This window comes from Lissotriton helveticus, chromosome 8 (genome assembly GCF_964261635.1).
Source record: "Lissotriton helveticus chromosome 8, aLisHel1.1, whole genome shotgun sequence".
Taxonomy (NCBI): Eukaryota; Metazoa; Chordata; class Amphibia; order Caudata; family Salamandridae; genus Lissotriton; species Lissotriton helveticus.
In genome coordinates this window covers 303598396-303623030 of record NC_136069.1, presented here as the reverse complement: position 1 = coordinate 303623030, position 24635 = coordinate 303598396, and the positions used below count along the sequence as shown (strand labels likewise).

The 24635-nt window shown below is 47.9% G+C and overlaps 1 protein-coding gene across 1 annotated transcript in view; it reads right to left on the bottom strand.

Moving 5' to 3' along the window:
- The window catches only part of MPHOSPH8 (M-phase phosphoprotein 8), a 303929-nt gene that overhangs the window by 218005 nt on the left and 61289 nt on the right, over window positions 1–24635 (bottom strand). Inside the window, exon 2 of the mRNA XM_078657070.1 lies at window positions 23795–24095. Coding sequence (XP_078513196.1) covers window positions 23795–24028 — 234 coding nt within the window. The 5' untranslated portion in view covers window positions 24029–24095. The remainder of the gene's footprint in view (window positions 1–23794; window positions 24096–24635) is intronic.

The following is a 24635-nucleotide window of genomic DNA, read 5'->3' as shown; positions in this document are numbered from 1 at the left end:
TGTTGAAACTGTGCTAACTCTACAAATAAGATTCCAGCCCACCACCCACTTTTTCAAAAAAAACTTTCGAACCGATTTTTTTTGTTTCTGCCATTTTTATTTTTAATTACATTTAACTTTAAAGAATAGAGTGCTTAAGATTCATATATAAAGTAGAGCTAAAGGGGGGGGGGGGAGAAAAAAAACAAAAAAAACCTAAGTTGGACTAATCCGCTACTGCACTAAATTGGATTCATTCTTTTTCACGAGATGCACTGCTTAGAGATTCCAATAACTCATCTGCCTCGTACGGAGTTCTAATATTATACATTTTATTGCTGTGCATAATCTTGAGAAAAGCAGGGAATCTCATCTGCACTGTGGTCCCCAATGACCTGAACTTGTCCATTCTCTGACCTAATTCCCACTGACGTACCAAGGTCACTTTAGATAGATCTGAACGCACCTCAAATAAAAAGTCTGGTCCCTTTAATGTTTTAGCCTTGAGTGCCAAGTTCAGAATCTTCTCCTTTACAGCGTAAGTGAGGAAATTAATGAGGATCTTCCTCGGTTTAGCCCTGCTAGGATTTAGTCGACCGTCTGAAGGGAGTGGGAGTAAGGGGGACCGCTCTTGCGTGGCTTGAAAGCTTTCTTGAAGGCAGACAACAAGGTGTCAAATTAGGCTCCCATAAATCTGTCTGCAGGAAGCTTACTAAAGGTGTGCCACAGGGCTCATGTTTGAGCCCCACGTTATTCAACGTATATGTGGCCCCTCTAGCTGAGATTATTAGATCCTATGGGTTCTCACCAATTTCCTACGCTGACAATACTCAGCTGCTGTTTCCCTTTCAAACCATCACACCTGCAGTCATGCAATCTTTTCAAAACGGCATGAGAGCGGTGGCTGGTTGGATGGCCCAGAACTTCCTCCAGTGCAATGTGACCAAAACGGAGGTCATGTTGTTTGGAGGGGCCACCTTGCTCTGGTCGCCGGATTGGTGGCCACTTGAGCTAGGACCTGTCCCATCGCCCAAACAGACCATAAAAAATCTGGGGGTACGCCTGGACCAAACTCTGATTATGAAAGATCATGTCAGCCAGGTCGCGGGAACGTGTTTCCGCACAATTGGTCTTCTACGGCGTATCTTCCCTTTCCTACCGAACATCCATAGGAAAACGCTGGTACAGGCTCTAATCCTTGGGCGGGTAGACTATTGTAATAGTCTACTTAGCTCTGCCAACCATGAACAACTACGCAGACTGCAGGTGGTGCAGAACACCGCGGCAAGACTCATCCTGAATGCTCCTCCCCGTACCCCCTCCCGCCCTCTCCTTTCCCACCTTCACTGGCTTCCAGTGCAACAGAGGGTGAGTTTTAAACTCTGCTGCATTATGCATAAGTGCATTTATGGGTCTGGTCCCAAATATCTAAAAGATATTTTTTTCCTCTACTCTCCCGGACGTGCTCTGCGATCTAGCAACACTATGTTGCTACACATACCGAAAGTAACCAGAGCAAGACAGGGAGGCCGAGCACCCTCCCTAAAAGGCCCCTTGTTGTGGAACTCCCTACCACCGCAGCTGAGACAAATCTCCAATCTTTTTTCCTTTAGGAAGAAATTAAAAACTTTCCTGTTCACATCTGGTTAACCTGACCTCTCTCTCTGTTATCCCCTCAATACAATTTGTCCTTCTCATTCAGGAGCCACGCACGGAGATATCCCTTCGGGGCCGATTCAGGCGCGTTATAAGAATATAAATAAATAAATAAATAAATGGGTCCCTATGAATCCTCTGAATATCTTTTTCTAAGAAACCCACTGACTATTCGAGGTTCAGAGAGTCCTTGAGTAATGCCACTATATAGGTTTTTAAGTCACTTCCTTCCTTCCCCTCCAGGATCTACAAGAGGCGTAAATTATTTCTGTGTGAGTTGTTCTCAAGTGACTCCACTCTCTCTCGCAGGGCCTCCCCATCTCTACGTAGTGCTTGAATTTTGTCCTCTGCCGACCCTAGATTGGCTTTAAGGTGCTCAACTGAGCCCTCCAAAGTCTCAGTCCTTCCATTCAAAAAGTCCACTTTCTTCTCCAGGGTGTCGCATACTGCTCTAATCTCGGACTGATTATCTTCAGAGACTGCGAAGCCCTGTTTTATATAATTTTTTAGTGACAAGAAGAGGGCCTCTATCGAATTTCCGACTACATCATCCCCTCCTCCCTTTTCACAAACCACCGATGAAACAGCCTCCGAAGGAGCTACACTAAGTAAGTCGGATCGTGTTAAATTCTCGGAGGTGGTTACCGTGCTTATAGGGGTTAAAGCTGAAGCCCCAAATAGTATCGTGGGGGTTGTAGCAGGTTTGGGCATGATAGGTACAGTCATGGTAGGGGTTATAGAGTTAGGCATCGTGCAAGGGGTAGAAGAGGGGCAGACAGGATTTTTCACAGGGACGGTAAAAGAATACAGCTCAGGAGATGACTTTTGACCCGTAACATTCAAAATCTGGGATTGAACTCTGAATAAGGAGCGTAAAGATGGGGTGACCGTGACAGAGGCAACCTTCGAGAGGGCCTTGGAAGAGCCCTTACTTCAGACTCCCCTAACACTCCTCCCCTTAACTTGGTAGCTCTGGAAGGCGGTATCGTGGCCCACCCGGGACTCTTCCTGCTGCTGTTCCCCCTTCAATCCTGATACTGATGTGTCTTTAGGGTTACCCTGAGCCCCTATATCCTCCACCGAACCACAAACAAGACCATCCGACACCTTCTTTTGTGAGCTCTTTTCGCGCTTTCCTTTCCTTTTACCCCCTCTCTTGTGTGTAGTCTGATTCAATATTGTTTCAGAGCGTTCATGGTCAGATTCACAAACAGAAGTAAATACGCGAGGGCTCCCCGTTAGTGGAGAAAACTCACTCTTACCGCCTTCACCTTCATTGACACCCTTGTCTCGGCTCCTGGTTTTAACCCATTGTTTGTAAGCAGAGCATTCAGCAATCTCAACAATCTCACCGACCTCTATCTTCCTGCTTCCTGCCCCCTCCCGTAGGAAGAAAGCTCCAATGCCGCTTGTTCTGACCCCGCCTGAGTTCCCCCGGAGGAGACCGCGAGCCACCGCTCTGCGACCACGTCTCAACTCCAGGGCGGCTCTATCCCAGCGCGGCAGGAGCGAAGGGCTCGAAAGACGTGGAGGGTTCTGCCCAGTTCCGGGACACATCTGAGGAGCCTCCGCCGCTTTACCGCTGCAATGGGGGTAAGCTCGTACCGTTAGCCCTACATTAGCACACTAGAAAACCCTTGACTGCAGAGAGGAGGGGAACGCAGAACTAGGACGCGCGCCGCCGCTCAACTAGCGGGCGGGGTTCACACCTCCTCCAAGCAGGCTGGGCATTCCAGGCGGGAAGCGTCAAAGGCCTGCCGCCTTTGTTATGCATCCCGGGCCTTTCCAGAGAGTAGAACTGCCACCCACCTGTCCTGACCCAATTTTGGCATCAAGGCAGACAGGAAAATATGTTAGATTTGGAGGTGTGCCCAGAGTGAGCCAACAACACCCCTAGGGCGGGCCAGCTGATATGGACCCTACTTATCAGATTCCTCCATATTGTGTTGGGCGGAATTAGCAATCTAGGGTCTGGGTAATGCCCACTTCCCACAGGAAGGGGTCATATAGACGGTGTAGACACCCTAAAGGTGGGTAGCCAATTGGCTACTACCTGTCACTCCCCATAATGCCCTTATCGGATCAACAGAAGGAAGATGAAGAAGAGTCACTGTCTGGCAAGAACTGCAGCAGAACTTTGGAATTTATCTCGAAACCCTGCCTTTCTCAGCCCTGTCTTGACAATCGTGACAGAGTGACTCATCCTGAGAGCTGGAGAACGACCAAAGTCTTGGGTTGCCTGCCAGCACTTCAACAAACACCGAAAGTCTCCCTTGGAGTAGAGGAGCTACTCCCCTGCAGTCAGCAGGTACCAACAAACAGAAGCCAGTCCACCGCCTTGCAGCTCCCTGGCCCTACCTACACCGCAGACGACCAGGAGATGGTTCTCATGCTCTGGAAGGTCGGATCAGTCTCCCCCAAAGAGTGTTAAGACACCAGGGCCAATTGGAGCCATGCGGTACCAACCACTGGGATACTGGACGCCCTGCAATACACACTGACCCTAAGTGTCCAGTCCAGATCCTCACTGCACTAGAACCAAGAAGCCGTCGAAGGACTCCGCATCGCTGAAACCCACTTCGGGAGTGGCCCAGCTGCAACGATTTTGTCCCTGCCAGCTGTTTATCCCTGACCACGAAGTGATCTTTGCGCACCCAGCCCAGCTGACCTAACCACTCTGCTCCCGAGCGTCCAGGCCTGGGTCACAAATGAACCAGCTGTGCACCCGTGCTCCAAGACCCCTTGCGACCTGAGCTCCCGTTTGGGAGTCCTTGGACTTGCCTGTAAGTCACACTGTACAGTCTCTTAACAGGTGCCCCTCCCCCCTTCTCCGTAGCGCTCCCCTCACTAGCACCATGCTGATCCTGAAGAACTGCTAGTAGTGCTTTGAACCTTGACCCACACTTACTCCGATCCCAGAAGGTGAACCCCTGAAACCGACTGTATCTACCTTTTTGACTTTTCCTCCCATAGGATTGTTTGTGCATTTATGCGCACATTTTTGAAACGTTTACTTATCTGTGTATATTTTTTTTATCAAAAACTGTACTTACATTGAAACGAAGTTTGAAATATATGTAAAATGAAGTGTTCTTTTTCTAAATTAGTCTCCGATTTATTCTTTGAGGGTGGGTCTCATTTATTGCCTCTGTGAGTACAACAAATTCTTAGCACTACTTTCTAGTAACCCTAACTGCTCGTCCACACAATCCCAAAAGATAATATTATTATTATCTACTTAAGCCTCTGTAAACCGATTGAGGACACACTGGACTCTCCACAGTGTACTTCTTTTTAGTACACTATATAGAGAGCCAGTCTCCTAAATGAGCGGTTTCACAAAGGTCAGTTGAGAGGCTATGATAGTATTTGAAAAGAGTTCTGCCATCCAGTGTAATTGCACAATAAAAGTTAGAGTCGAGTCCTCGAATGCAGGCACTTTGTCTTCAATCTTTAAATCTTTGGCAACCCACTGATCCTAGGACTGATGTTAGACCAATACACAACATGCACTCCATCTAGTTTTTTAAGTACCTATGTTAGTTTATGTTAGAGCTGGTGTAGGGGTTGGCTTAATATATGGTGCTCATTTATGTAAGTGTAGCATCCTGTACTAATCCAGACAACCCTTATTGTATTGTAATTGCATTTATATAGGGCTTTCTATCTCTGACGAGGCGTCAAAGTGCTTTTTCGGCAAGTAGCACACTATTCCGGAACTCAAAGGCTTAACAATGAATTAGTATAGTGAAATGTGAAATTAATTTGAGGGATGGACATGTTAGTCTGTTATTTGGATTAAAAAGAACTAATTGAGGGATAGAAGGAAGGGTCTAGATATTTTTATCTTATTTTTTGCAGTTCATAGCAGTAGGAGGGGATTTGGGATGAGTAAAGGGGAGGTGGAGAGGGAAGAGTCAGAGGGAGTGGGTTAGAAAGGCTTGTTTGGGAGATCTGAAAAAAAGAGGTATGAGATGATGCAAGGAGGGGTAGCGGAGGGAAGAGTCTAGAAAGGGTTATTTTGGGGATCATAGTAGTGGTATGGGTTTTGGGATGAATAGAGACAGTGGAGGTAGAGGTTTATTGATAGAGGTATAGTGTGAGAAATAGGGTAGTGCATTGAAAAGAGTAGAATGATAGAATTAAACTTCAAATGCAAGAAATGGGTGTACAATAACAAAAGAGAACTACTATACAACCAGGTTTCGCCAATCACCTACCTTGAGCCCAATCTCATTATCTCTCATGACTAAGAAGAAAACAAAAAACACACAGTCTCCAAACACCAACCGTATGCTGTTATATTGGTCTCGGCTCTTCATTTTATAATGCATCACCTTGACAAACGTAGCTAAGGATACTGAATCCAACATCCTGTTCTGTAGCATGTCACTAAATGTAGAGCTCTGCAGGTCTGTAAGGCTGTCAGTCACCACTGGGATATGCATGAAATGGAGAATGACTTGTACAATACAGTGATGCCTGCATTGCATCCGCACAACCTGGGCACACCGTACGCATGTGAAACCACATATAGCCAAGTAAAAATAAAAAAGGTGCATAACAAATGGAAAACAAATCTTAGTCATGAAAGCCAGTCTTGAACTACATTCCTTTGATCATAACACTCATTCAACTCCTTTAAACATCAATTATCACTGCTTTATCTCATTGCTCATCAAGGAACGTCCATGGTGAAGAAACCCTTGTAAACTTGTGCCATGGGTAAGATTAGGTACACAGAGTAATCAATTTCCCAAGAGGCTACTCACCTTTCAACAGGCTTTTTAGTCAATAGCTTGCTTATCCTTCACCGCAACTAGTTGCGCACCGACAAATGAACTAAAACATCACCGATAAGCACTCGAAAGATGCTAGAGTGAAATTGCCTTGCAAGTCACAAGACCTCTCCAAATTTGATGAGTGGGATTAAAACAATGATATAAAGCCAGAAAATGTACTGTTAAGTCCACATCTCAGAAACAAACAGCTAGACAAAAAGGGTTACAGGGACTACCACAAATTTTAGGGGAATACCTCCCAATGTGATTGGACCATAATCCAGACTTCTACACTCACACATTTAAACAGGCACGCTGAGCTAGTATTCAAAGAATCTTTGAGTCATGAGATGTGCTGTGACTACTTCCTTAGTGCATAGTGCGCATGGGCATCGTCTCCACCTTAGGTAGTTTTTTTTCTGCCTTTGGGTTCAGACGTGTTCAGCACCGGCTTAGAGATTGATAAGTTTCTCGCGGCTATTCTGGCCTAACTCCACTGTTTGAGACAGATGGCTCAGATGACAATCACTGTGCAAGTGACCTCCGTTCGAAGTTCCTCCCGATGAGAACTCAGTTTTTATTCCTATTGGTTGCGACTGCTTCGCTTTGGTGCACCACATGACAAGGTGGTGATGGGACACACACCCTTCTATCTTGTTCACGCTGGAACACACAGCATCTGGAGGTTGATCAGCAGTGCATTTGCAACCTTTCCTCAATCTCAACGAGACCTCCCTCGAGTCCGTTCTTGCTTTCTTTGGTTTAAAAAGACTTGGAGGCACCGAAGGGAAAGGTGTTAGCACACTTGAAAATGCAGTAGCAGTCATCCTCAAATCCCCAATATTTTGGAAGCAGAACCTGCTTAGCCTCTACGAGTCGTCCTGAGTGCCTTGGAGAAAGATGATCAAGACGGTCCTCCTTTGGCATCTACGCCAACAGCGCTTGCACCAAAAAGACACCCAGGGGCATGACTACCACTTCAAAACACATCCCTCTCACTCAAGCGCCCCATTTCTAAGGCAGAGCACCACTCCTGTGGGAGTGAGGCTTTGAGCCCGGTGCAGGGCAGCAAGAACGCCTCAGACTGAACGCTCTGCTCAGTTCTTTACTATGCTCCGTCTCATGCTGAAGCCAGTCCCTGATAACCTTCTTAGCACTGACAGGGTATTAGAAGTTATGAGATGAGTTGAGAAGAAGGTTAAGGGTTCTCCAAACAACCAGTGTTTAATTGGGAAATAAAATAAGTGCAAATGCCCAAAGATTTTCTGAAAAGCCCCCAGCTGGTGCAATTAAATGTCAGCGCACTGAATCCCAAGGTTGCCTAGTCCTAAATCCACCTCATGCCTCTTTTATCGAGTACCAGACACTCATTACGATACCAGCCTAGGTACTACAGTACCGAAATGACCCATGGGAGAAAATGATCTCTGGGCCAAACAGAATATCCCATTATCATTATTATTTTTTTTTTATAAAAGAAGGTCCAACAGGTCAAGCAGTCCACATTTCACTACATTTTGACCCCTTTATTTCCACAGTGCGAACCTCTTTGAATGCAGATTTCACAAACGGCTGAATGGCCAATTTTGGTGCAATTCCGTTTTGATGTTTTTTCTTTAACACTTACCAAAGTTTCCTATGGGAAATAAACATTTTGGGACCTCCCCTTTTATTGGCCCCTTCTGAATGGATCCCACTGAAACTTTCCAGTGTGGATGAACCTTTTTATGGAAAGTTTTGTGAAGATTCGTCAAACAAGGCCAAAGTTATTAGAGAAACAAAAAATGCTCATCTTGTGGGAGCTCTAACCTCACTTTAACCTTTTTAGTTTTTTTTTATATACACACACACGTGTATATCCTCCTGCAAACTCTACCATCGTCTTTACAGCTAGTAAGAGAACTTATGCTCCAACATTTACAGTTCTCACCAGATAAAGAGAATAGAAATGGTGGGAGGAAGAATGAGATCAGCTACCACAAAATGACAAATGTGCCCGGTTGAACAGGTATGGATGTCAGCAGTGGTAGGCGATGCATGAATTGATGTAACTCCTCCCATAACATTGCATTAAAAGGGCAAAGGCTCACTTCCAATAGGTTAAGAAGATGGCTGCACCCAAAGATGCTTTTGGTCAGATGTTGGCTGACACAACCCGCAGGCAGACATGGACCAGTATCGCCCTTAGGAGACGCATCTGGTTATAGGTATCTGAGTTTAAGCAAAAGGTACCGACATCCATAATTAACATGTCTTTCACTGGGGCTATTCCGAAAAGAGTAGCAGTGATTAATTCCCTCCAACAGGGGGGCCTGCCGTTAAGAAGATTCTAGTAGAGAAGAGGAGCTATTCTTAGGCTTCCTCCTTCCTGCTTTTTGTGGGCACCTTAGTTTTAATTGTCAGATTTTAGAAACCCAAAGTACTTTTTGGTTTCTACAGTGAAGCAACGACTAGAAATTAACACATTTGGGTGTTTAAGTATTGTCAAACTGAATCAGAATTTATCAACCTCTTTCCCATCAGAGACAAATCTTTATGCTTTTCCTCATTACCTCAAGAAACTCTAGGAGCAAAAGAGGTCACCCAGAAGCCCAATTGGAGTACATTAGTATTGTAACCCAGGGATACAGTACTAAAACACTACCCACACAGGATATTGCTCTGTAATCACAGTCTGTCCCAGGGCAAACAAAAAAGCCTCACATATATGGTAGCCTACATCTCCAACGGTTTACCCACTTTTGTTCATCATAAATGAATACTTTGAATACAAAGTTGGGAGTAACTTTACTTCTCAGTTTCATCTTTTGATTTAAATGATTGTTTATAAGGTCAATAGCATACATGACTAAAATGAAAAGTTGAAGTAGAGCTAATCTTTGAAAGCATTTGGGAAAATCTGTGTAAATATCAAATGCTGTTTGTTGATCCTTGGATCCCAACCAACATTAACGGACCATTTATGCACTACCTCAGCGCATTTTAAGATGCAAAGACTATATAAATGAGCAAAAATGGTATCAAGTTGACCTATCATTACCAGAATTGTGTGTGTTGGGAACTTCATATATGCCACAAACACTCAGAAATTACCAAATCCAGGTGCCAGAAATAGTGCAGTTGCTATGCGGCTGTTGTGAGGAGATAGTTCTCTATGTTCTCCATAATGGTGTCTTCCTACGTAGCCCCTTCCTTGGTCAAGAGGATGGCTTAGTATATGTTGCTCACTTGTGCAAGTGTAGCATCCTGCACTAATCCAGACAACCCTTAAGGTGATCTTAGACAACCTTAGAACGCTCTCTAAGTTTTAACTGTGGACAGCAGCCTTCAGGCTTAGTCCAGAAGGAGTGTAAAGCAGCTTGTTTTACCAGTACTAATCATATAGTGTAGGTTAAATAAAAATATGCATTTATCATAAATACTCACTGACACACTGTAATACCTCCTACCCAGAGATATAATCACAACACACACAATACTTTAGTAATAGAACATGTAAGTAGCACAAATACACAGTGGTCTCTGGGGGGGTGGGGCGAACAAATTAAGTGGAATGTGAACCACGACCTAAGTCGCAACTAGACCCAGATGGCGTAGAAGAGCCGGGGACCCAAGGAACACCCATGGTAAGTACCCAGGACGGAGGCCGTGTGCAGAGTGGGAACACGACGGCGTGCTCAATACAAGTCAATGGTTAAGTCGCGTTGCAGTTTTTAAGAAGGACCCTATCCAGAGGACCCTGAAGAAACCCGTGGAAGATTGAAGGGTGGAGAGTCACCCCGCGCGTGGATACCCCAGGAACCAGAATATCTACACCAGGGAAGCTGGGTGCAAAGGTGTGAAATGAAATCGGAAACCGCCTCAGACCACAATGGAGGACTTCAGTGAAGATGCCGATGGCAAAGAAGCTGAAAGAGTCCGGTGGAATCCAAAGGTGGATTCAAAATGAGAGGTACCAGCAAGTAGAGGGGACAGAGTCTATGCCACTCAGAAGTGACCAGGAGGCACGGAAGACGAATGCCCACGGATGTCAGAGATGCAGGAGAGTTGACGGTGACCTTGGCACTGCAGCTGTGCGGCCCAGACGATGCTGTGGCAGACCAGGAGCCGTTCATGAGCTATCCCACGTCGGATGTCAAGAGCCGGAGGGTCATTGTCCGGCGGGAGAATCAACAAGCCTTGGCAACGACAAACGTAGTAGACGAAAAAGATGCTGTGTCTGGACGAGCAAGGTCCAAATGACACACAACGAGCAGTTAAGTCAGAACAGGCCCCAAGCAAGTAGGGGAGCTCACTGGAGCCAATGAAGACCATCAAGAGGACCCACAGGTTGGAGGCACAGGACCCTGAGCAGCTCACCAAGGATGAAGGCCCACGGTGCAGTGGATGAAGATCTTGGTAGCATGAGATGCTTGAACTGGAGTATGTAAGGGGAGCATCAACTGTGCCCTTCAAAGCAACATAGTGGCGCTGGCAAGCGCCCCCACCCTGGCCCAATACCCTAAGTCCTGGCTGAGAGGTGGTCACACCTCCCTGTGACAGGAAACCTATTGTTCTGCCTTCCCCTGTTCGAGCATGGCTCAGCAGCAGGAGGGCAAAATTGTGTATCTGGTCAGCAGCAGCCATAGGTTGCTGTCCTGGTCTAGATGACTGGTATCGGGATCATTGAAGGCTTCCTGGAGGAGCTTTACAGTTCATGGAGGTATGATTCCAGCTTGTTTGATACCAAACACGCCAGGGATCGTTACAGCCAGTTTAGAGATAGCCATCGCTCAATGGCACATGACCACTCTATGTATCCTAATGACTGATGCACTTACAACCCAGGAAAATGGACTCCGTAAATTGTAGAGGTGTCCTGCTCATGCAGGGGCACCCTCACACACATAACCAAGCACCCTGCCTTCAGGATTGAAAGGCCTGCATTAGGGGTGACTTACAGGTTTTAAGTGTAGTGACCTCAGATATAAGAAAATGTATATCTGTCGTAAGTGGTGCTAGCACCAGCTTACACGGGCTGCAATGGCAGGCCTGTAGTCACAATTTGAGTGGTTTCCCATGGGTGGCGTAATACATGCTTCAGCCCATGGGGGACCCCTGGTGTACCTATGCCCTGGGTACCTTAGTACCATATACTAGGGATTTACAAGGGTACACCAGTAGCCAATCTGGGGGGTACCTAATTACTCACCATGGTCCAATTTGGGGAAGAAGCACAGAGACTGGGGTCCTGATGAGCACGATCCCAGTCAGACTAGTCAGAAAAACACAATGACACCAGCAAAAAGTGGGGGTAACCATGAAAGCAGATCCCATTTTCCTACACCTTGCATCTTTTGGCGTGGTTTCCCCAGACTTTTTGTTTTCTGATCTCCTATTCTGACTGCGTGCTGAACTTCCTTTTTGTTGGCTTTAAGACTCGGACTTTTTCACTGCTGACCAGTGCTAAAGTGTGTGTGCTCTGTTTCAAGAATGTAAGGGCATTTAGTTTCCCCATGATTGGCATAGTTGATTTGATGATATGTACCTAGTGTAGTGCAGTACATGTGCTCAGGACTAGTAAATCAAATGCTTCTAGTGGGTCTGCAGAACTGATTGTGTCACCCACATTAGTAGCCATTCAAATATGTCTCACGCCTGCCAAAGCACAGCCTGTGTAGGTAATTATAAACTGCCATTTTGACCTGACAAGTTCACCTACTTGTCAAATCTAAACCTTCCTTTTTTATGACACGTAGGTCACCCTCAAAGAAAGCCCTGGATACGCAGGGTGCATTGTACTTAAAAGGTAGGACATGTACCTGCCTTTCAATTTTGCATGTCCTGGTAGTGAAATACTCTTACATTTGTATTTCCCTACTGCAAGGACTATACCCCCCATAGGTTAGTATTGGAGCAGCCTTGTAACAATTTACAAGTGTAACTTCCAATTGGGAAAGATGGGAAGAATACGTTTGGGGTCTCTGGACTCACAATTTAAGAATACATCTTTTAGTGAAGTTGGTTTTTAAATTGCAGGTCGGAAAATGCCACTTTTAGAATGTTGGCATTTTCTTACTTTAACAATTCTGTGCCTTCTGCCCCTCTCTGAAATACACGTTTGGGTTGGGTGACAGCTGGGCTTTGTTCATTCCCTCTAGACAGTCACACACAAAGGGAGTTAAGGTGTGCCACTCACATCCTGATGGCACATCACCAAGCTGATGGGTCTTCCTGAGCTAGAGTGATAGGAGGAGCTAACACTTGCACCTGAATAGGGCTGTGTTTGTCCCCACACAAATGGTTGCATGCATCCCTGTAGTGAGTCTGGAGCCAGGGCAGAGTCTTGTGCACTACAATGACCTTTTGTTAAAGTCTCCCTACTTCAGAGGCTAAAATGGGTATAAGTACTGGACCTCTGATACCATATACTCGGAACACTTCTGGAACTGAGGACATTCTACCAGGAAGACTGTTTTCCTGTTTCTGAAGTTTCAGGGATATCAAAGACTTCGCCTGCCTCTTGCTACCAGCACCTGGCCTCCTCTGCTACGAGTCCTGCTCTGCCAGGTGGTGCCAAACCCATTGCTGGGCCCTTGGAAGTAAATATTTGATGCTGCAACTCAAAAAACCAACACATCGATGCCAATGCGTCACTCGGAACGAGCACCTTTCTCTGCGATAATTAATGCATCACCGCTGCCTGCACCAAAGCGGTGGACACCAGTCGGTGACTGTATGGCGCAGCGACCTCGACTTACAGCACAGCCCGACTTTGCCGCACCATCACTGCTGCACTAGTCTCAGACACCACCAACCGACACCTGCGACGCACCATCCCTGACTCCAATGCATTCTAAGCCCTGGCCAATGTCGTGCCAATGAATCACCTACAGCCCAGCGGTTTGACATCGACACATCGGTCCAACACACAGAGCTCTTGACATCGCTGCATCAATGATATAGCCTGACTTTGGAAAAGACGCATCGCCTTCGACTGCGTCACATTACTTCCTTTGTTCAACGCATCGTCCCGGAGCATCGATGCATCCAAGGTACTATCAGCAGGTCTGCGCGACTCCTGTGTTCGGCACTCACTCCATCGTGGTCAGACTGAACTTTTGGATTTGCCCCAATCAATCGTGACCAGATAGACCCAGTTGGAGCTATTAATTTCTTAGCACAGGTTTTTTTATTTAATCTTACAAAATGCACATCCTGACTTGTGTGTGATGGATTATTTTATCATTTTGGTCGATTTACTCAGATAAATATGGACTACTTTTCTAAACTGGTGTGGAGTACTTTTGTGGTGTTTTTCACTGTGTTACTGTGTGTGTGTTGCTGTGTGTGTAAAAAGTGAATACTTACAAATTGTCTCTTTAATTTAGCTTGATTGCTCTGAGCCAAGCTACCAGAGGGTGAGCACAGGTAAACTTTCAGCGTGCACTACACTTTCCCTGACAAGAATTGCGGTTCCTGCTTGGCCAAGGTGCATGCCTATACCATATATTCAACAAGGAGCATAGAGGGAAAAAAAACTCAGGTCGCCCTCCACTCAAAATTCATATATACACCAAGACCTGGTCTCTGAGCGCCTACCTTCCAATTACTACCTAGGAACGTATGCAAAATACTGTAGTTTTCTACTTTACATTTACTCCTCTCTTCTATTTTTATGAGGTAGCTGCAACATGTTTTCCGCCTCTCATTAAAAACATTTTCCAACTGACAGTCCATGTTTCTTTGCCACAATGATTTTTGGAGGAGACAACATGCTCCATGAGGCCCCGGGTGATTGACGTTACAATTGAATGGTCAATCCATGCTTGACTCCTGAGGCGCAGACACTTCCACTGAGTGTGTGCGGCAGGCAGGAGGAACAGGCCGTTGTGGCTTTGCTTTCGTCACATTCACACACCTCTGGGGCGAGCAGCAAGGCGGCAGACACCGTCAACAAGAGATGCAACTGCCGCTGTCCGTGCAGGTAACAGCAGTGAGGCCGGGTTAGGGGGCATTTCGAGGGACGATGCCGAGGGAAAATTAATTATTTAATTTTGGCTCTGCGTCGTCCCTCGGGACCACTGGAGATCGAATTAGCTACCACTTAGAGAGCTTTCTAAAGGTTGTCTAAGACCAATAAAATCACCTTAAGGGTTGTCTGAATTAGAGGAACGTGCTTCACTCAAATAAGTGTGCACCATATACTAAGCCAGCATCCTACACCTATGCATTTATACTGTATGGAGTATAACTAACTCAGTCTTGCTGTACTGAGAATTAGCTTTACGAGAAGGCAAAGAGTGCAATTAAAGTTCTATTTTTCAATAGAAGCACACAACTCCTGCCCAAGCAAATGCTGTACTCAAAAGTTACCAACATGTAGGCAGAACCCAAGCCCTTGCTCAGTAATTCTGAAAAGCTTTTTTTCTGTGGATCACATAAGGAATGGAGAAAGCTTTACTGTCAGGCCAAACTGAAAAAGGTGGTGTATTGCAGCTACAGGGCAGGGCCTTTAAATCATATGTTTGCACACTCACAATGACACCAATTAACATTTATGTATGCAGGACATACAGTAATGTACACTCAGTCAACCAACAGCCAGGGTAAGCAACCACCAGCTTTCTTCGACAAAGGGTTTCCCCATCCTGCCTAAGTCTACACATTCAAGGCACACAAAACAAAAACTGAAGGTTTTGGAGGCTCCCTTGACCAGACTTAAACACAAAACCTGTCATCACACCTACTCTCATACACAATGTCCCCATGCATCCACATCACTTCAGCACAACAAACTCTCACACGTACTCCTTTATCCACAATAAACACACACATCTCCACAAGGACAACAAACTGCACCATGCACATACAAACAGAAGTACAGCCCAGAGCTCCAACACGCCCCTCACCCAGTCACTCCACCTGGCCAAATAAACCTGGTCAAGTGGCAGGCTGAAAAAAGCACTCCATCTGCGCCCAATGCCACACACTTCTGGAAACTGCACCAAAAGAGTTGGGACATTTTCAAAACACAATGATGGCAGCCTCCACAAGACGCATACTGGAAAATTATTATAATAACCCAACAATTAAACACTAGAGGGGTCCAGCAACATAACTTTTGACATCAGACCACATCACTAGGTAAAAAAGTACTCACCTACAACACACTAGAGCTACTTCAAACACTGCCATTCAAACACAGCAATGACAGACTCCATTAGATGCTAACTGAATAAAACGCACTACAAATCAATCACAAATGTACTCGGCCTCCTGTACCACACACGTTAAATTTTGCTAGTTGTACATAAAGATCACCCAGGTGAAACTTGTAGACATCAGCCACGACACCATGGGGTACTACACTTCCCCACATTTTCACTCCACTGGGATCTTTCCCTGTAACATGTTACTTCCCTCCTCCCATCCCAACTTAGCACGCTATGAGTTCTTCTTAATACAACTTTTCACAATAGGGTACTACTCTTCCCCAACTTAACACACTAAAGGATACTTCCTCATCCAACTTTTCACAACAGGGTGCTATACTCCCTCAGCTTCGCATACCATGGGGAACTCCTTCATACAACCTCTAGCGAAAAAGTACGGCTCTTTTTCTAGTTCACACCAACATGCGCGCACACACACAAGTGTACTACACTTGTATTACTCGAGTCGGGGTACTACTCTTTTCAACATCTACACTTGGACAGATATATATATATATATATATATATATATATATATAGAGATATATATATCCAACAACAGACTTTCCCTTTCCCACACGAAGAAAAGCCACTGAAGACTGATTCCATGCAGTAAAGATACTTTATTGTATGAAATTCCTCGGTAGCCAGCAAACAATACACTGTCCCAACGCGTTTCAGCTCTGGCATTGAGCCTTGGTCACGGGAGAAATTAAAACTGCTTCCAGAAATGACCATGTTATTTAAAGGCACCTTAATTGAGTGATTCACGGAGCCTGAAAGTCATTTGCATCCGCCTGCGCAGTGAATTCAAATCGGCACTTGGTATTTGTGTGTGCAAAATTCGAAATCTTCCATACACAAACTTTGCTACAGTGTCATTAATAAAGGCCAATTCAGTGCGCACATTTCAAATGTCATGTCACACCTTGCTGGCACGCCTATCTTTCTTTGAACCGCAACAGCCTCTGAGGAAGTGGAATACGAAACGCGCCAGGCTGCGGTTTCCTGCTGTAATGGACTGCAAAGAGGGTTGCTCACACCAATAAATACGCTTTTACGGGGGAAAGCGGTTGTGTGCAGTGTGCTGCTTACTTTTGGTCACCCCACGGAGCGTATATTTAAGGCGGCTGTCCAGGCGCCGAGCGGGCACCACCTCGGATCTTTGGAGGGCCACGGAGCACTGATACACGGAGCTCACCTACGTGGAGCATGCATCCTAGGATTGAGAGCAATCTTCTTTCCAGGGGGCTCATCCAGAGCCTTTGAATGTGCAAAGTTAATTTAAGGAGCATCCATCTGTGGATTAAAAACAGACTACATCTCCCAGAAACCCTAACGCAACTCTTATACAGAGCAGCTGATACACAGCGTACAATGTATAATTAAGGAGATGTGGACACGCCTATGTTTCTTTGAACCGCAACAGCCTCTGAGGTAGTGGAATACGAAACGCGTCAGGCTGCGGTTTCCTGCTGTAATGGACTGCAAAGAGGGTTGCTCACACCAATAAAGATGCTTTTACGGGAAAAAGCGGTTGTGTGCAGTGTGCTGCTTACTTTTGGTCACCCCATGGAGCGTATATATTGTTTCAAGAAACTGGTGCACAAATTGTCCATATTGCTGCCACTCAAAATTTCTGTAAGCGCTGTGTCCGGAGCCTGCCAAGCAGGGAGTCATCTCCCTTGGCTCCCTTTCCCATCGTATACTGCAGAAATCACCCGGAAATCCTCAAAGCTTGCAGCAAGACGGGCGGGTCATGTCCCCCAATTAATATTGTTTCAAGAAGGTGCTGTCGTCGGGGACCCCCAACCCATGCAGGGCGGCTCTGACTGAGACGGGGACAGCGCTTCCCGCCATATACATATACAGCAAAACACAAATGGGTTCATTCTCTTCCCCAAACTGCTAATCAGACACCACCAAACATTTATGGTGTACTCTCAGAACAACCTACAGGTGGAGAATTAAACTTTCCAACTGGTCTAACAGCATAAAGCAATCAGCGCAAACATCAAGAACTGAAATCTGGAATACAGAGCTCTACCTCACAACATAACTTTCTAAATCCGACACATGCAACAAAAATATAATTTATATGGAGCATATCAAAACGTAACAACTATAAACAAACATGTTTTCACACCCTAGTGAACCTCCCTGTTAGTGGGAAACGTGGTACCTAACCCCCCTCTCCTTGAGCAGCAGCAATGTGCGTTTTTCGACACCTCCTTTGCCAGGCTAATGTCCTGAGGCTATAATGGGCTGGGGAGGAGCGAGTAAGAGAAGTTGTCTCTATGGCAGCGAGGTGTTGTGATCTCATCCCCAGTGTATATTATGGCTTGTTTGGGGAGGGGGGGGGGTGCATAAAACTGCACTATAGTCAGAGTTGCAGACCTGGAAACTAGGTTCAAGTCCCAGTCCACTTAACATCTTGTAATTCTGGGCCAATCACTTAATCTCTAAACCGAAAATTAATTTGATCTTCTGTAATGGAACTGGTGCTCATATATATTGCTCCAATAACTTTGGACCGAGTTCCCACTATACAAAACTATAACAAACAAGCATTGGAAATGCAATAGGTCTCGCACCATTAGAGTTAGTGCTTTTAGAATTGTTTATGGGTTTTTTTTGTAAATGTTTAGCATTTTTGTTTCCTGTAGCCAATGCTAAAGAATTACAAATAAAAAAAGCCATAAACATTTCTTAAAGCTGTAACTGAAATGGTCTGAGACCTATTGCACTGTGTGAGGGTGAGGGGTTGAGGGGTGAGTGAGGGTGAGGGGTTGAGGGTGAGTGAGGGTGAGTGAGGGTGAGGGGTTGAGTGTGAGTGAGGGTGAGGAGTTGAGGGTGAGTGAGGGTGAGGGAGGGTGAGGGTGAGTGAGGGTGAGGGTGAGTGAGGGTGAGGGTGAGTGAGGGTGAGGGTGAGGGAGGGTGAGGGTGAGGGTGGGTAAGGGTGGGTGAGGGTGAGTGAGGGTGAGTGGTTGAGGGTGAGTGGTTGAGGGTGAGTGGTTGAGGGTGAGTGGTTGAGGGTGAGTGGTTGAGGGTGAGTGGTTGAGGGTGAGTGGTTGAGGGTGAGTGGTTGAGGGTGAGTGGTTGAGGGTGAGTGGTTGAGGGTGAGTGGTTGAGGGTGAGTGGTTGAGTGGTTGAGGGTGAGTGAGGGTGAGGGTGAGTGAGGGTGAGGGTGAGTGAGGGTGAGGGGTTGAGGGTGAGTGAGGGTGAGTGAGGGTGAGGGGTTGAGGGTGAGTGAGGGTGAGTGAGGGTGAGGGGTTGAGGGTGAGTGAGGGTGAGGGGTTGAGGGTGAGTGAGGGTGAGGGGTTGAGGGTGAGTGAGGGTGAGGGGTTGAGGGTGAGTGAGGGTGAGGGAGGGTGAGGGTGAGTGAGGGTGAGGGTGAGTGAGGGTGAGGGTGAGTGAGGGTGAGTGAGGGTGAGGGGTTGAGGTTGAGGGTGAGGTGTTGAGGGTGAGTGAGGTGTTGAGGGTGAGTGAGGGTGAGGGAGAGTGAGGGTGAGGGGTTGAGGGTGAGTGAGGGTGGAGGGTGAGGGGGTGAGGGTGAGGGTGAGGGGGTGAGGGGTTGAGGGTGAGTGAGGGTGAGGGGTTGAGGGTGAGTGAGGATGAGTGAGGGGTTGAGGGTGAGGGGTTGAGGGTGAGTGAGGGTGAGTGAGGGTGAGGGTGAGGGATTGAGGGTGAGGGGTTGAGGGTGAGTGAGGGTGAGTGAGTGTGAGTGGTTGAGGGGGAGTGAGGGTGAGGGTGAGTGAGGATGAGGTGTTGAGGGTGAGTGAGGGTGAGTGAGGGTGAGGGGGTGAGGGGTTGAGGGTGGGTGAGGGTGAGTGAGGGTGAGTGAGGGTGAGGAGTTGAGGGTGAGTGAGGGTGAGTGAGGGTGAGGGTGAGTGAGGGTGAGGGTGAGGGATTGAGGGTGAGGGGTTGAGGGTGAGTGAGGGTGAGTGAGTGTGAGTGGTTGAGGGGGAGTGAGGGTGAGGGTGAGTGAGGATGAGGTGTTGAGGGTGAGTGAGGGTGAGTGAGGGTGAGGGGGTGAGGGGTTGAGGGTGGGTGAGGGTGAGTGAGGGTGAGTGAGGGTGAGGAGTTGAGGGTGAGTGAGGGTGAGTGAGGGTGAGGGTTTGAGGGTGAGTGAGGGTGAGGGGTTGAGGGTGGGTGAGGGTGAGTGAGGGTGAGGGGTTGAGGGTGAGTGAGGATGAGTGAGGGGTTGAGGGTGAGTGAGGGTGAGGGGTTTAAGGTGAGTGAGGGTGAGTGAGGGTGAGGGTGAGTGAGGGTGAGGGGTTTAAGGTGAGTGAGGGTGAGGGTGAGTGAGGGTGGGGGGTTGAGGGTGAGTGAGGGTGAGTGAGGGTGGGTGAGGGTGACTGAGGGTGAGGGTGAGTGAGGGTGAGGGGTTGAGGGTGAGTGGTTGATGGTGAGTGAGGGAGAGGGGTTGAGGGTGAGGGGTTGAGGGTGAGTGAGGGTGAGGGGTTGAGGGTGAGTGAGGGTGAGGGTGAGTGAGGGTGAGGGTGGGTGAGGGGTTGAGGGTGAGGGGTTGAGGGGTTGAGGGTGAGGGGTTGAGGGTGAGTGAGGGTGAGGGTGAGGGGTTGAGGGTGAGTGAGGGTGAGTGAGTGAGTGAGTGAGGGTGAGGGGGTGAGGGTGAGTGAGGGAGGGTGAGGGGTTGAGGGGGAGGGGTCGAGGGGGAGGGGTCGAGGGTGAGTGAGGGTGAGGGGTTGAGGGTGAGGGGTTGAGGGTGAGGGGTTGAGGGTGAGTGAGGGTGAGGGGTTGAGGGTGAGTGAGGGTGAGGGGTTGAGGGTGAGTGAGGATGAGTGAGAGTGAGGGTGAGTGAGGGGTTGAGGGTGAGGGGTTGAGGGTGAGTGAGGGTGAGGTGTTGAGGGTGAGTGAGGGTGAGGGTGAGTGAGGGTGAGGGGTTGAGGGTGTGTGTGTGTGACAGTAACTTGTGTGTGTGAGGGCAGTGTGTGTCAATGCAACGGGGCTCATGTTATCGACCTCAGAAGCATTAAAAGTGTGTCTTGGAACGTCTGAGGGCAGCTCGTGTTACAAGCTTGCTTTGAAGATGGTCATGCAGTGCTGGGAGTGGAGCAGATGGTCCTGTTTATGACCTGCAGAGCGCGTGTGAAGTGGGCGCGGATGAAGTGACTGGGGGGTGAGGGGTGTGCAGCCTGGTGTGCTGAAGCCTGGCAGCAGAGGCGGCGCGCGCCAGCAGAGGCGGCGCCTGCACACAAATTGGCTAAGTGGCTAAGTGGCTGGTGGCAAATGGACGCACATCAAAGGAGCCGCGAAAGTAGCATGCAAGCAGAGGAACCAGAGACTCATCTGATATCAATATTGTTCTCCTTCTGGGAGTGAGAAACTCCAGCTTTTAGAATGGTTTCATCACTCATCAAAAACACAATTCTATCTACAACCAGAGACACTATCATTTCCCATTCTGCGTACAGATCTTCCCATGTGTAGGAGTGGTCCCAGTCACCGGATAAGTCCCAGCTGCGGCATTTTTTGCATAGCCATCTTTTTATTTGCGTACCTAATAATGTTTGATCTATACACCAATGCTATCGGACTCCATTCTGCCCCGCTCTATCATGGGCCGATTGCAGGATGCCCGATAGCTTCTTGCGACCTTTGGCGCCCCTAGACCACCTTCGCTCAGTAGTAAATACAATTATTTATATTGGAATTGAGTAATGTCTTTTCTGACTTGCTTTTCATTTCATGCATCACAGCCTCCCTACAATGTAACTACGAAAGGTTGGTATGGCAGGAAAGCTGCCACTTTAACAAGTGTCTGCTTGCAAAATGTGATTACCGCAGCCAGGTCTAATAGTTTGAAGCACACACTTCCAGCAGAAACAAGGAGAAGGGGGACATACGGAAGGGCAATGCACCCCATAGGTCAGAAACAAATACCCCAAGCATGGCAGTACACACACCACAGGGCAGGAAGAAGGGGCACCGACAGGGCAACACACAGGGCAGGGAGCAGGGATCCCGACAGGACAGCGCACAACACAGGGCAGGGAGAATGGGCAGCGCACACTACAGGGCGGGAGAAAAGGGAACTGACAGATTAGCGCACACCACAAGGCAGGGAGAAGCGTTATTGATAGGGCAGGGAAAAGCGGTACTGACCATGCAGTGCATGCAATGGGGAATCGAAAAGTGGCACTGACAGGGAAGCGCACAGGACAGGGAAAAGCGCCACTGACAGGAAAGCACACACCACAGGCAGGGAGGAGCGCCACTGACAGGGAAGCACACACCACAGGCAGGGAGAAGCGCCACTGACTGGGAAGCACAGGGCAGAGGGAAACTGCGCTGGTAAAGTAGCACACAGACAGAAATGCGAGATGCGCGCAGTGAGAGGGCAGGGAGACCGGCGTGCACTGGCAGAAGCGAGGGAGGCCTATTGTGCGAGTGTAAGATGGAGAATGACCTGTGCTGGGAATGGACCGGAGGATGCGCTCAATCACAGGGAAAGGCAAACGCTGAAACTGAGGGTGAACGGATGCGCAAAGAAGCATGCAGAGCAGCAGCGCTAGAAAAGCGAGCCAGCAACAAAGGATGACTGCCCGGAGGTCGTGATCAGATGTGGGAACAGAGACAGAATATACAGCTTCAGAGTGAGACGACGAGTGTCGACGGGGGATTGGAAAGAAGAGCAGTCAAGGGAACGGATTCTGCCATGATATGGCCGTAGAAGCTGAAGAAAAAGATCCAGTCGATCAGGGAGACTGAACAAGAGACCAAGAACGCTGGGCGCAGTGAGCCCCAAGGCAGCGCTAGATCGCCTTGCGATTCCCATCCAGACCCACATCTACCTCGGGCCAAGTCCCATCAGGAAAAAAAGCAACAATTAAAGAGAGTCCTGGACAGCAGATGACAACCTTGCAGGGTGGGATCTACGTGCTACTCTTCAGAAGCGAGAAAGCTGTCAGTCCCGCTCGCCTCCTACACAGCCCCTGCTGTACCACAATCAGAAGGAACGTGACGAGCGCCGTCAGCCAGACGCCAAGCAGGAAGGCAGCGTTTAACAAGCATCAACAAGGCTAGCGGCAGGCAGGCAGGGGAGGAGAGGAGGAGGGGGGAGGAGAGTAGGGGAGGCACGGCCTAGCGGCCGTGCAATCAAGTAGTGAGGGGGCGGAGCTGGGGGAGGCTGTGGAAGAGAGTAGGCAAGGCGACACGGCGGGAGGGGGCGGAGCGGGTAAACAAAGACGGACATGCACGCGCCCGTGACTTTTAAGGTCAATGCGCATGCGCATAAGCTTAATGCGCATGCGCATTGACCTTAAAAGTCACGGGCACTGCAAGGAATCGCCACGATTCCTTGCAAGTTAGATAAAGTGTGGATGAGCCCCTATAGTCTCGCTTGCTCGATGCGCATGCGCATCGACAGGCGAGACCTAAAAATAACCGTCCAGATTCAAGTGAGACCAAACAGATGGGGATGATCAGGGAATGTGGGCTAATCTCTTGAGAGTGCCCGGTCCTAATTGTGATTCCAATCCGACCCTGACCTCCACTTACCCCATATGATGCTGGGTGACTGTTGTGGTTTCCAAAAGATGAGATGACAATACATGGTCAGGTGTCAGACTATTCATTTACTCCAATAACTCGTTCGTGGCACACACCACCTGGAAGAGGGTGCACCACTTGCAACTGCCACCCACAGCTTTCTATAGCTGCATCCCATGTAAGACATCTCCGGTAGATGACTGGACAGTAAGAGCAGCACACAAGACACAGGTCACCTGCACATCAAGTCAAACTAACACTCGCCCTTCTTGCGGAATTACAGACAACAGGCCACGCAAGCAGAAAGAACAAGACAAACTACAGTCAACAAAACTCAAAAGGGAAAGCAGAGAACACCTTTCAAAGAAACAACTCAAAAACATACTGAAAGACAGTGATCGTGAGCTCCAAAGCATGACTCTTTGCAAAAGCTGTGATCTATTTTTATAACATAACAATTAAGCAAGGATATTATGTTTACGATCGTTAAATACATATCATACACACACACTGCTCTGGTACACAGTAGGTACGTTTACATTTCAAATGCCATAACAGTAGAAAAGGAACATAACGCACATCAGTCCTCTTCCTGTGAATACGACAAAACGTAAAACTTCATGAACAATTAATCACAAAGTAAGGGGTTCCAGTCCCCAAAATCATACTCACGTCCTCGGTCTTGTAATCGATGATCTGCTCGACCTCGTACACGTCCTCCTCCTCGTCACTGTCTCCCGCCTCCCCCTCTGCCTCACTGGCGTCTCCTTTCGCCACCTCTTCCTTCGTCGGGGACACCGGCTCCTTGCCCGCCTCTTCCACCGCTGCAGAAGGGGCTGCTTTTGCCACCGCCGTTTCCTCACCAGGTCCCAAATCACCACTTGTTCCATCACCGGTCGCCGCCATCGTTGTAGTAAGCGCTACTGGAGGTAGCCAATCATTGAGCGATCATGGCCCGGAAGGCAGGGCGACCCTAGTGACGACAGAAACGTTCAGTGCCATTGGAAGAGAAATTACATGAACCAGAGTAAGAGGGGTTTTCCCTCAGTGACTCGCGCTGAAATGCGAACTGCTGCCGCATATTGCGGACCGACTGCGCGGCCATATTGGAACATAGCTTATGTGGAAGTAAGGACTGCACGGAGATGGTTCAAGGCGCCAGCTTCAGCCTAACGGCAAAAGGCTGACTTAGAATGACGAAAAAGAGGGCACCAAAAATAAATGTCTACTGCAGTGTGTTTTTGCATGCAGAGCTATACCTCAAGGCAGCGCATTCGAAAAACATTCAGTGTTCACTATACATATACCTGCGGCCAGATCTGAAATAAACAAGCATTTGCAATGCAACAGGTCTCGCATTTACGCGAGTTTGAGCTACTGGCATTGTAAATGGCAATGCTTTTTAGGCATTGTTAGATTTGGGGTCTCTAGTTGCCACAGGTAGGTACTTGTGACAAATTGGGACCCTTGCCTCTAGTCAGTATAAGGGGATTACACTCCTAAATAACACCTG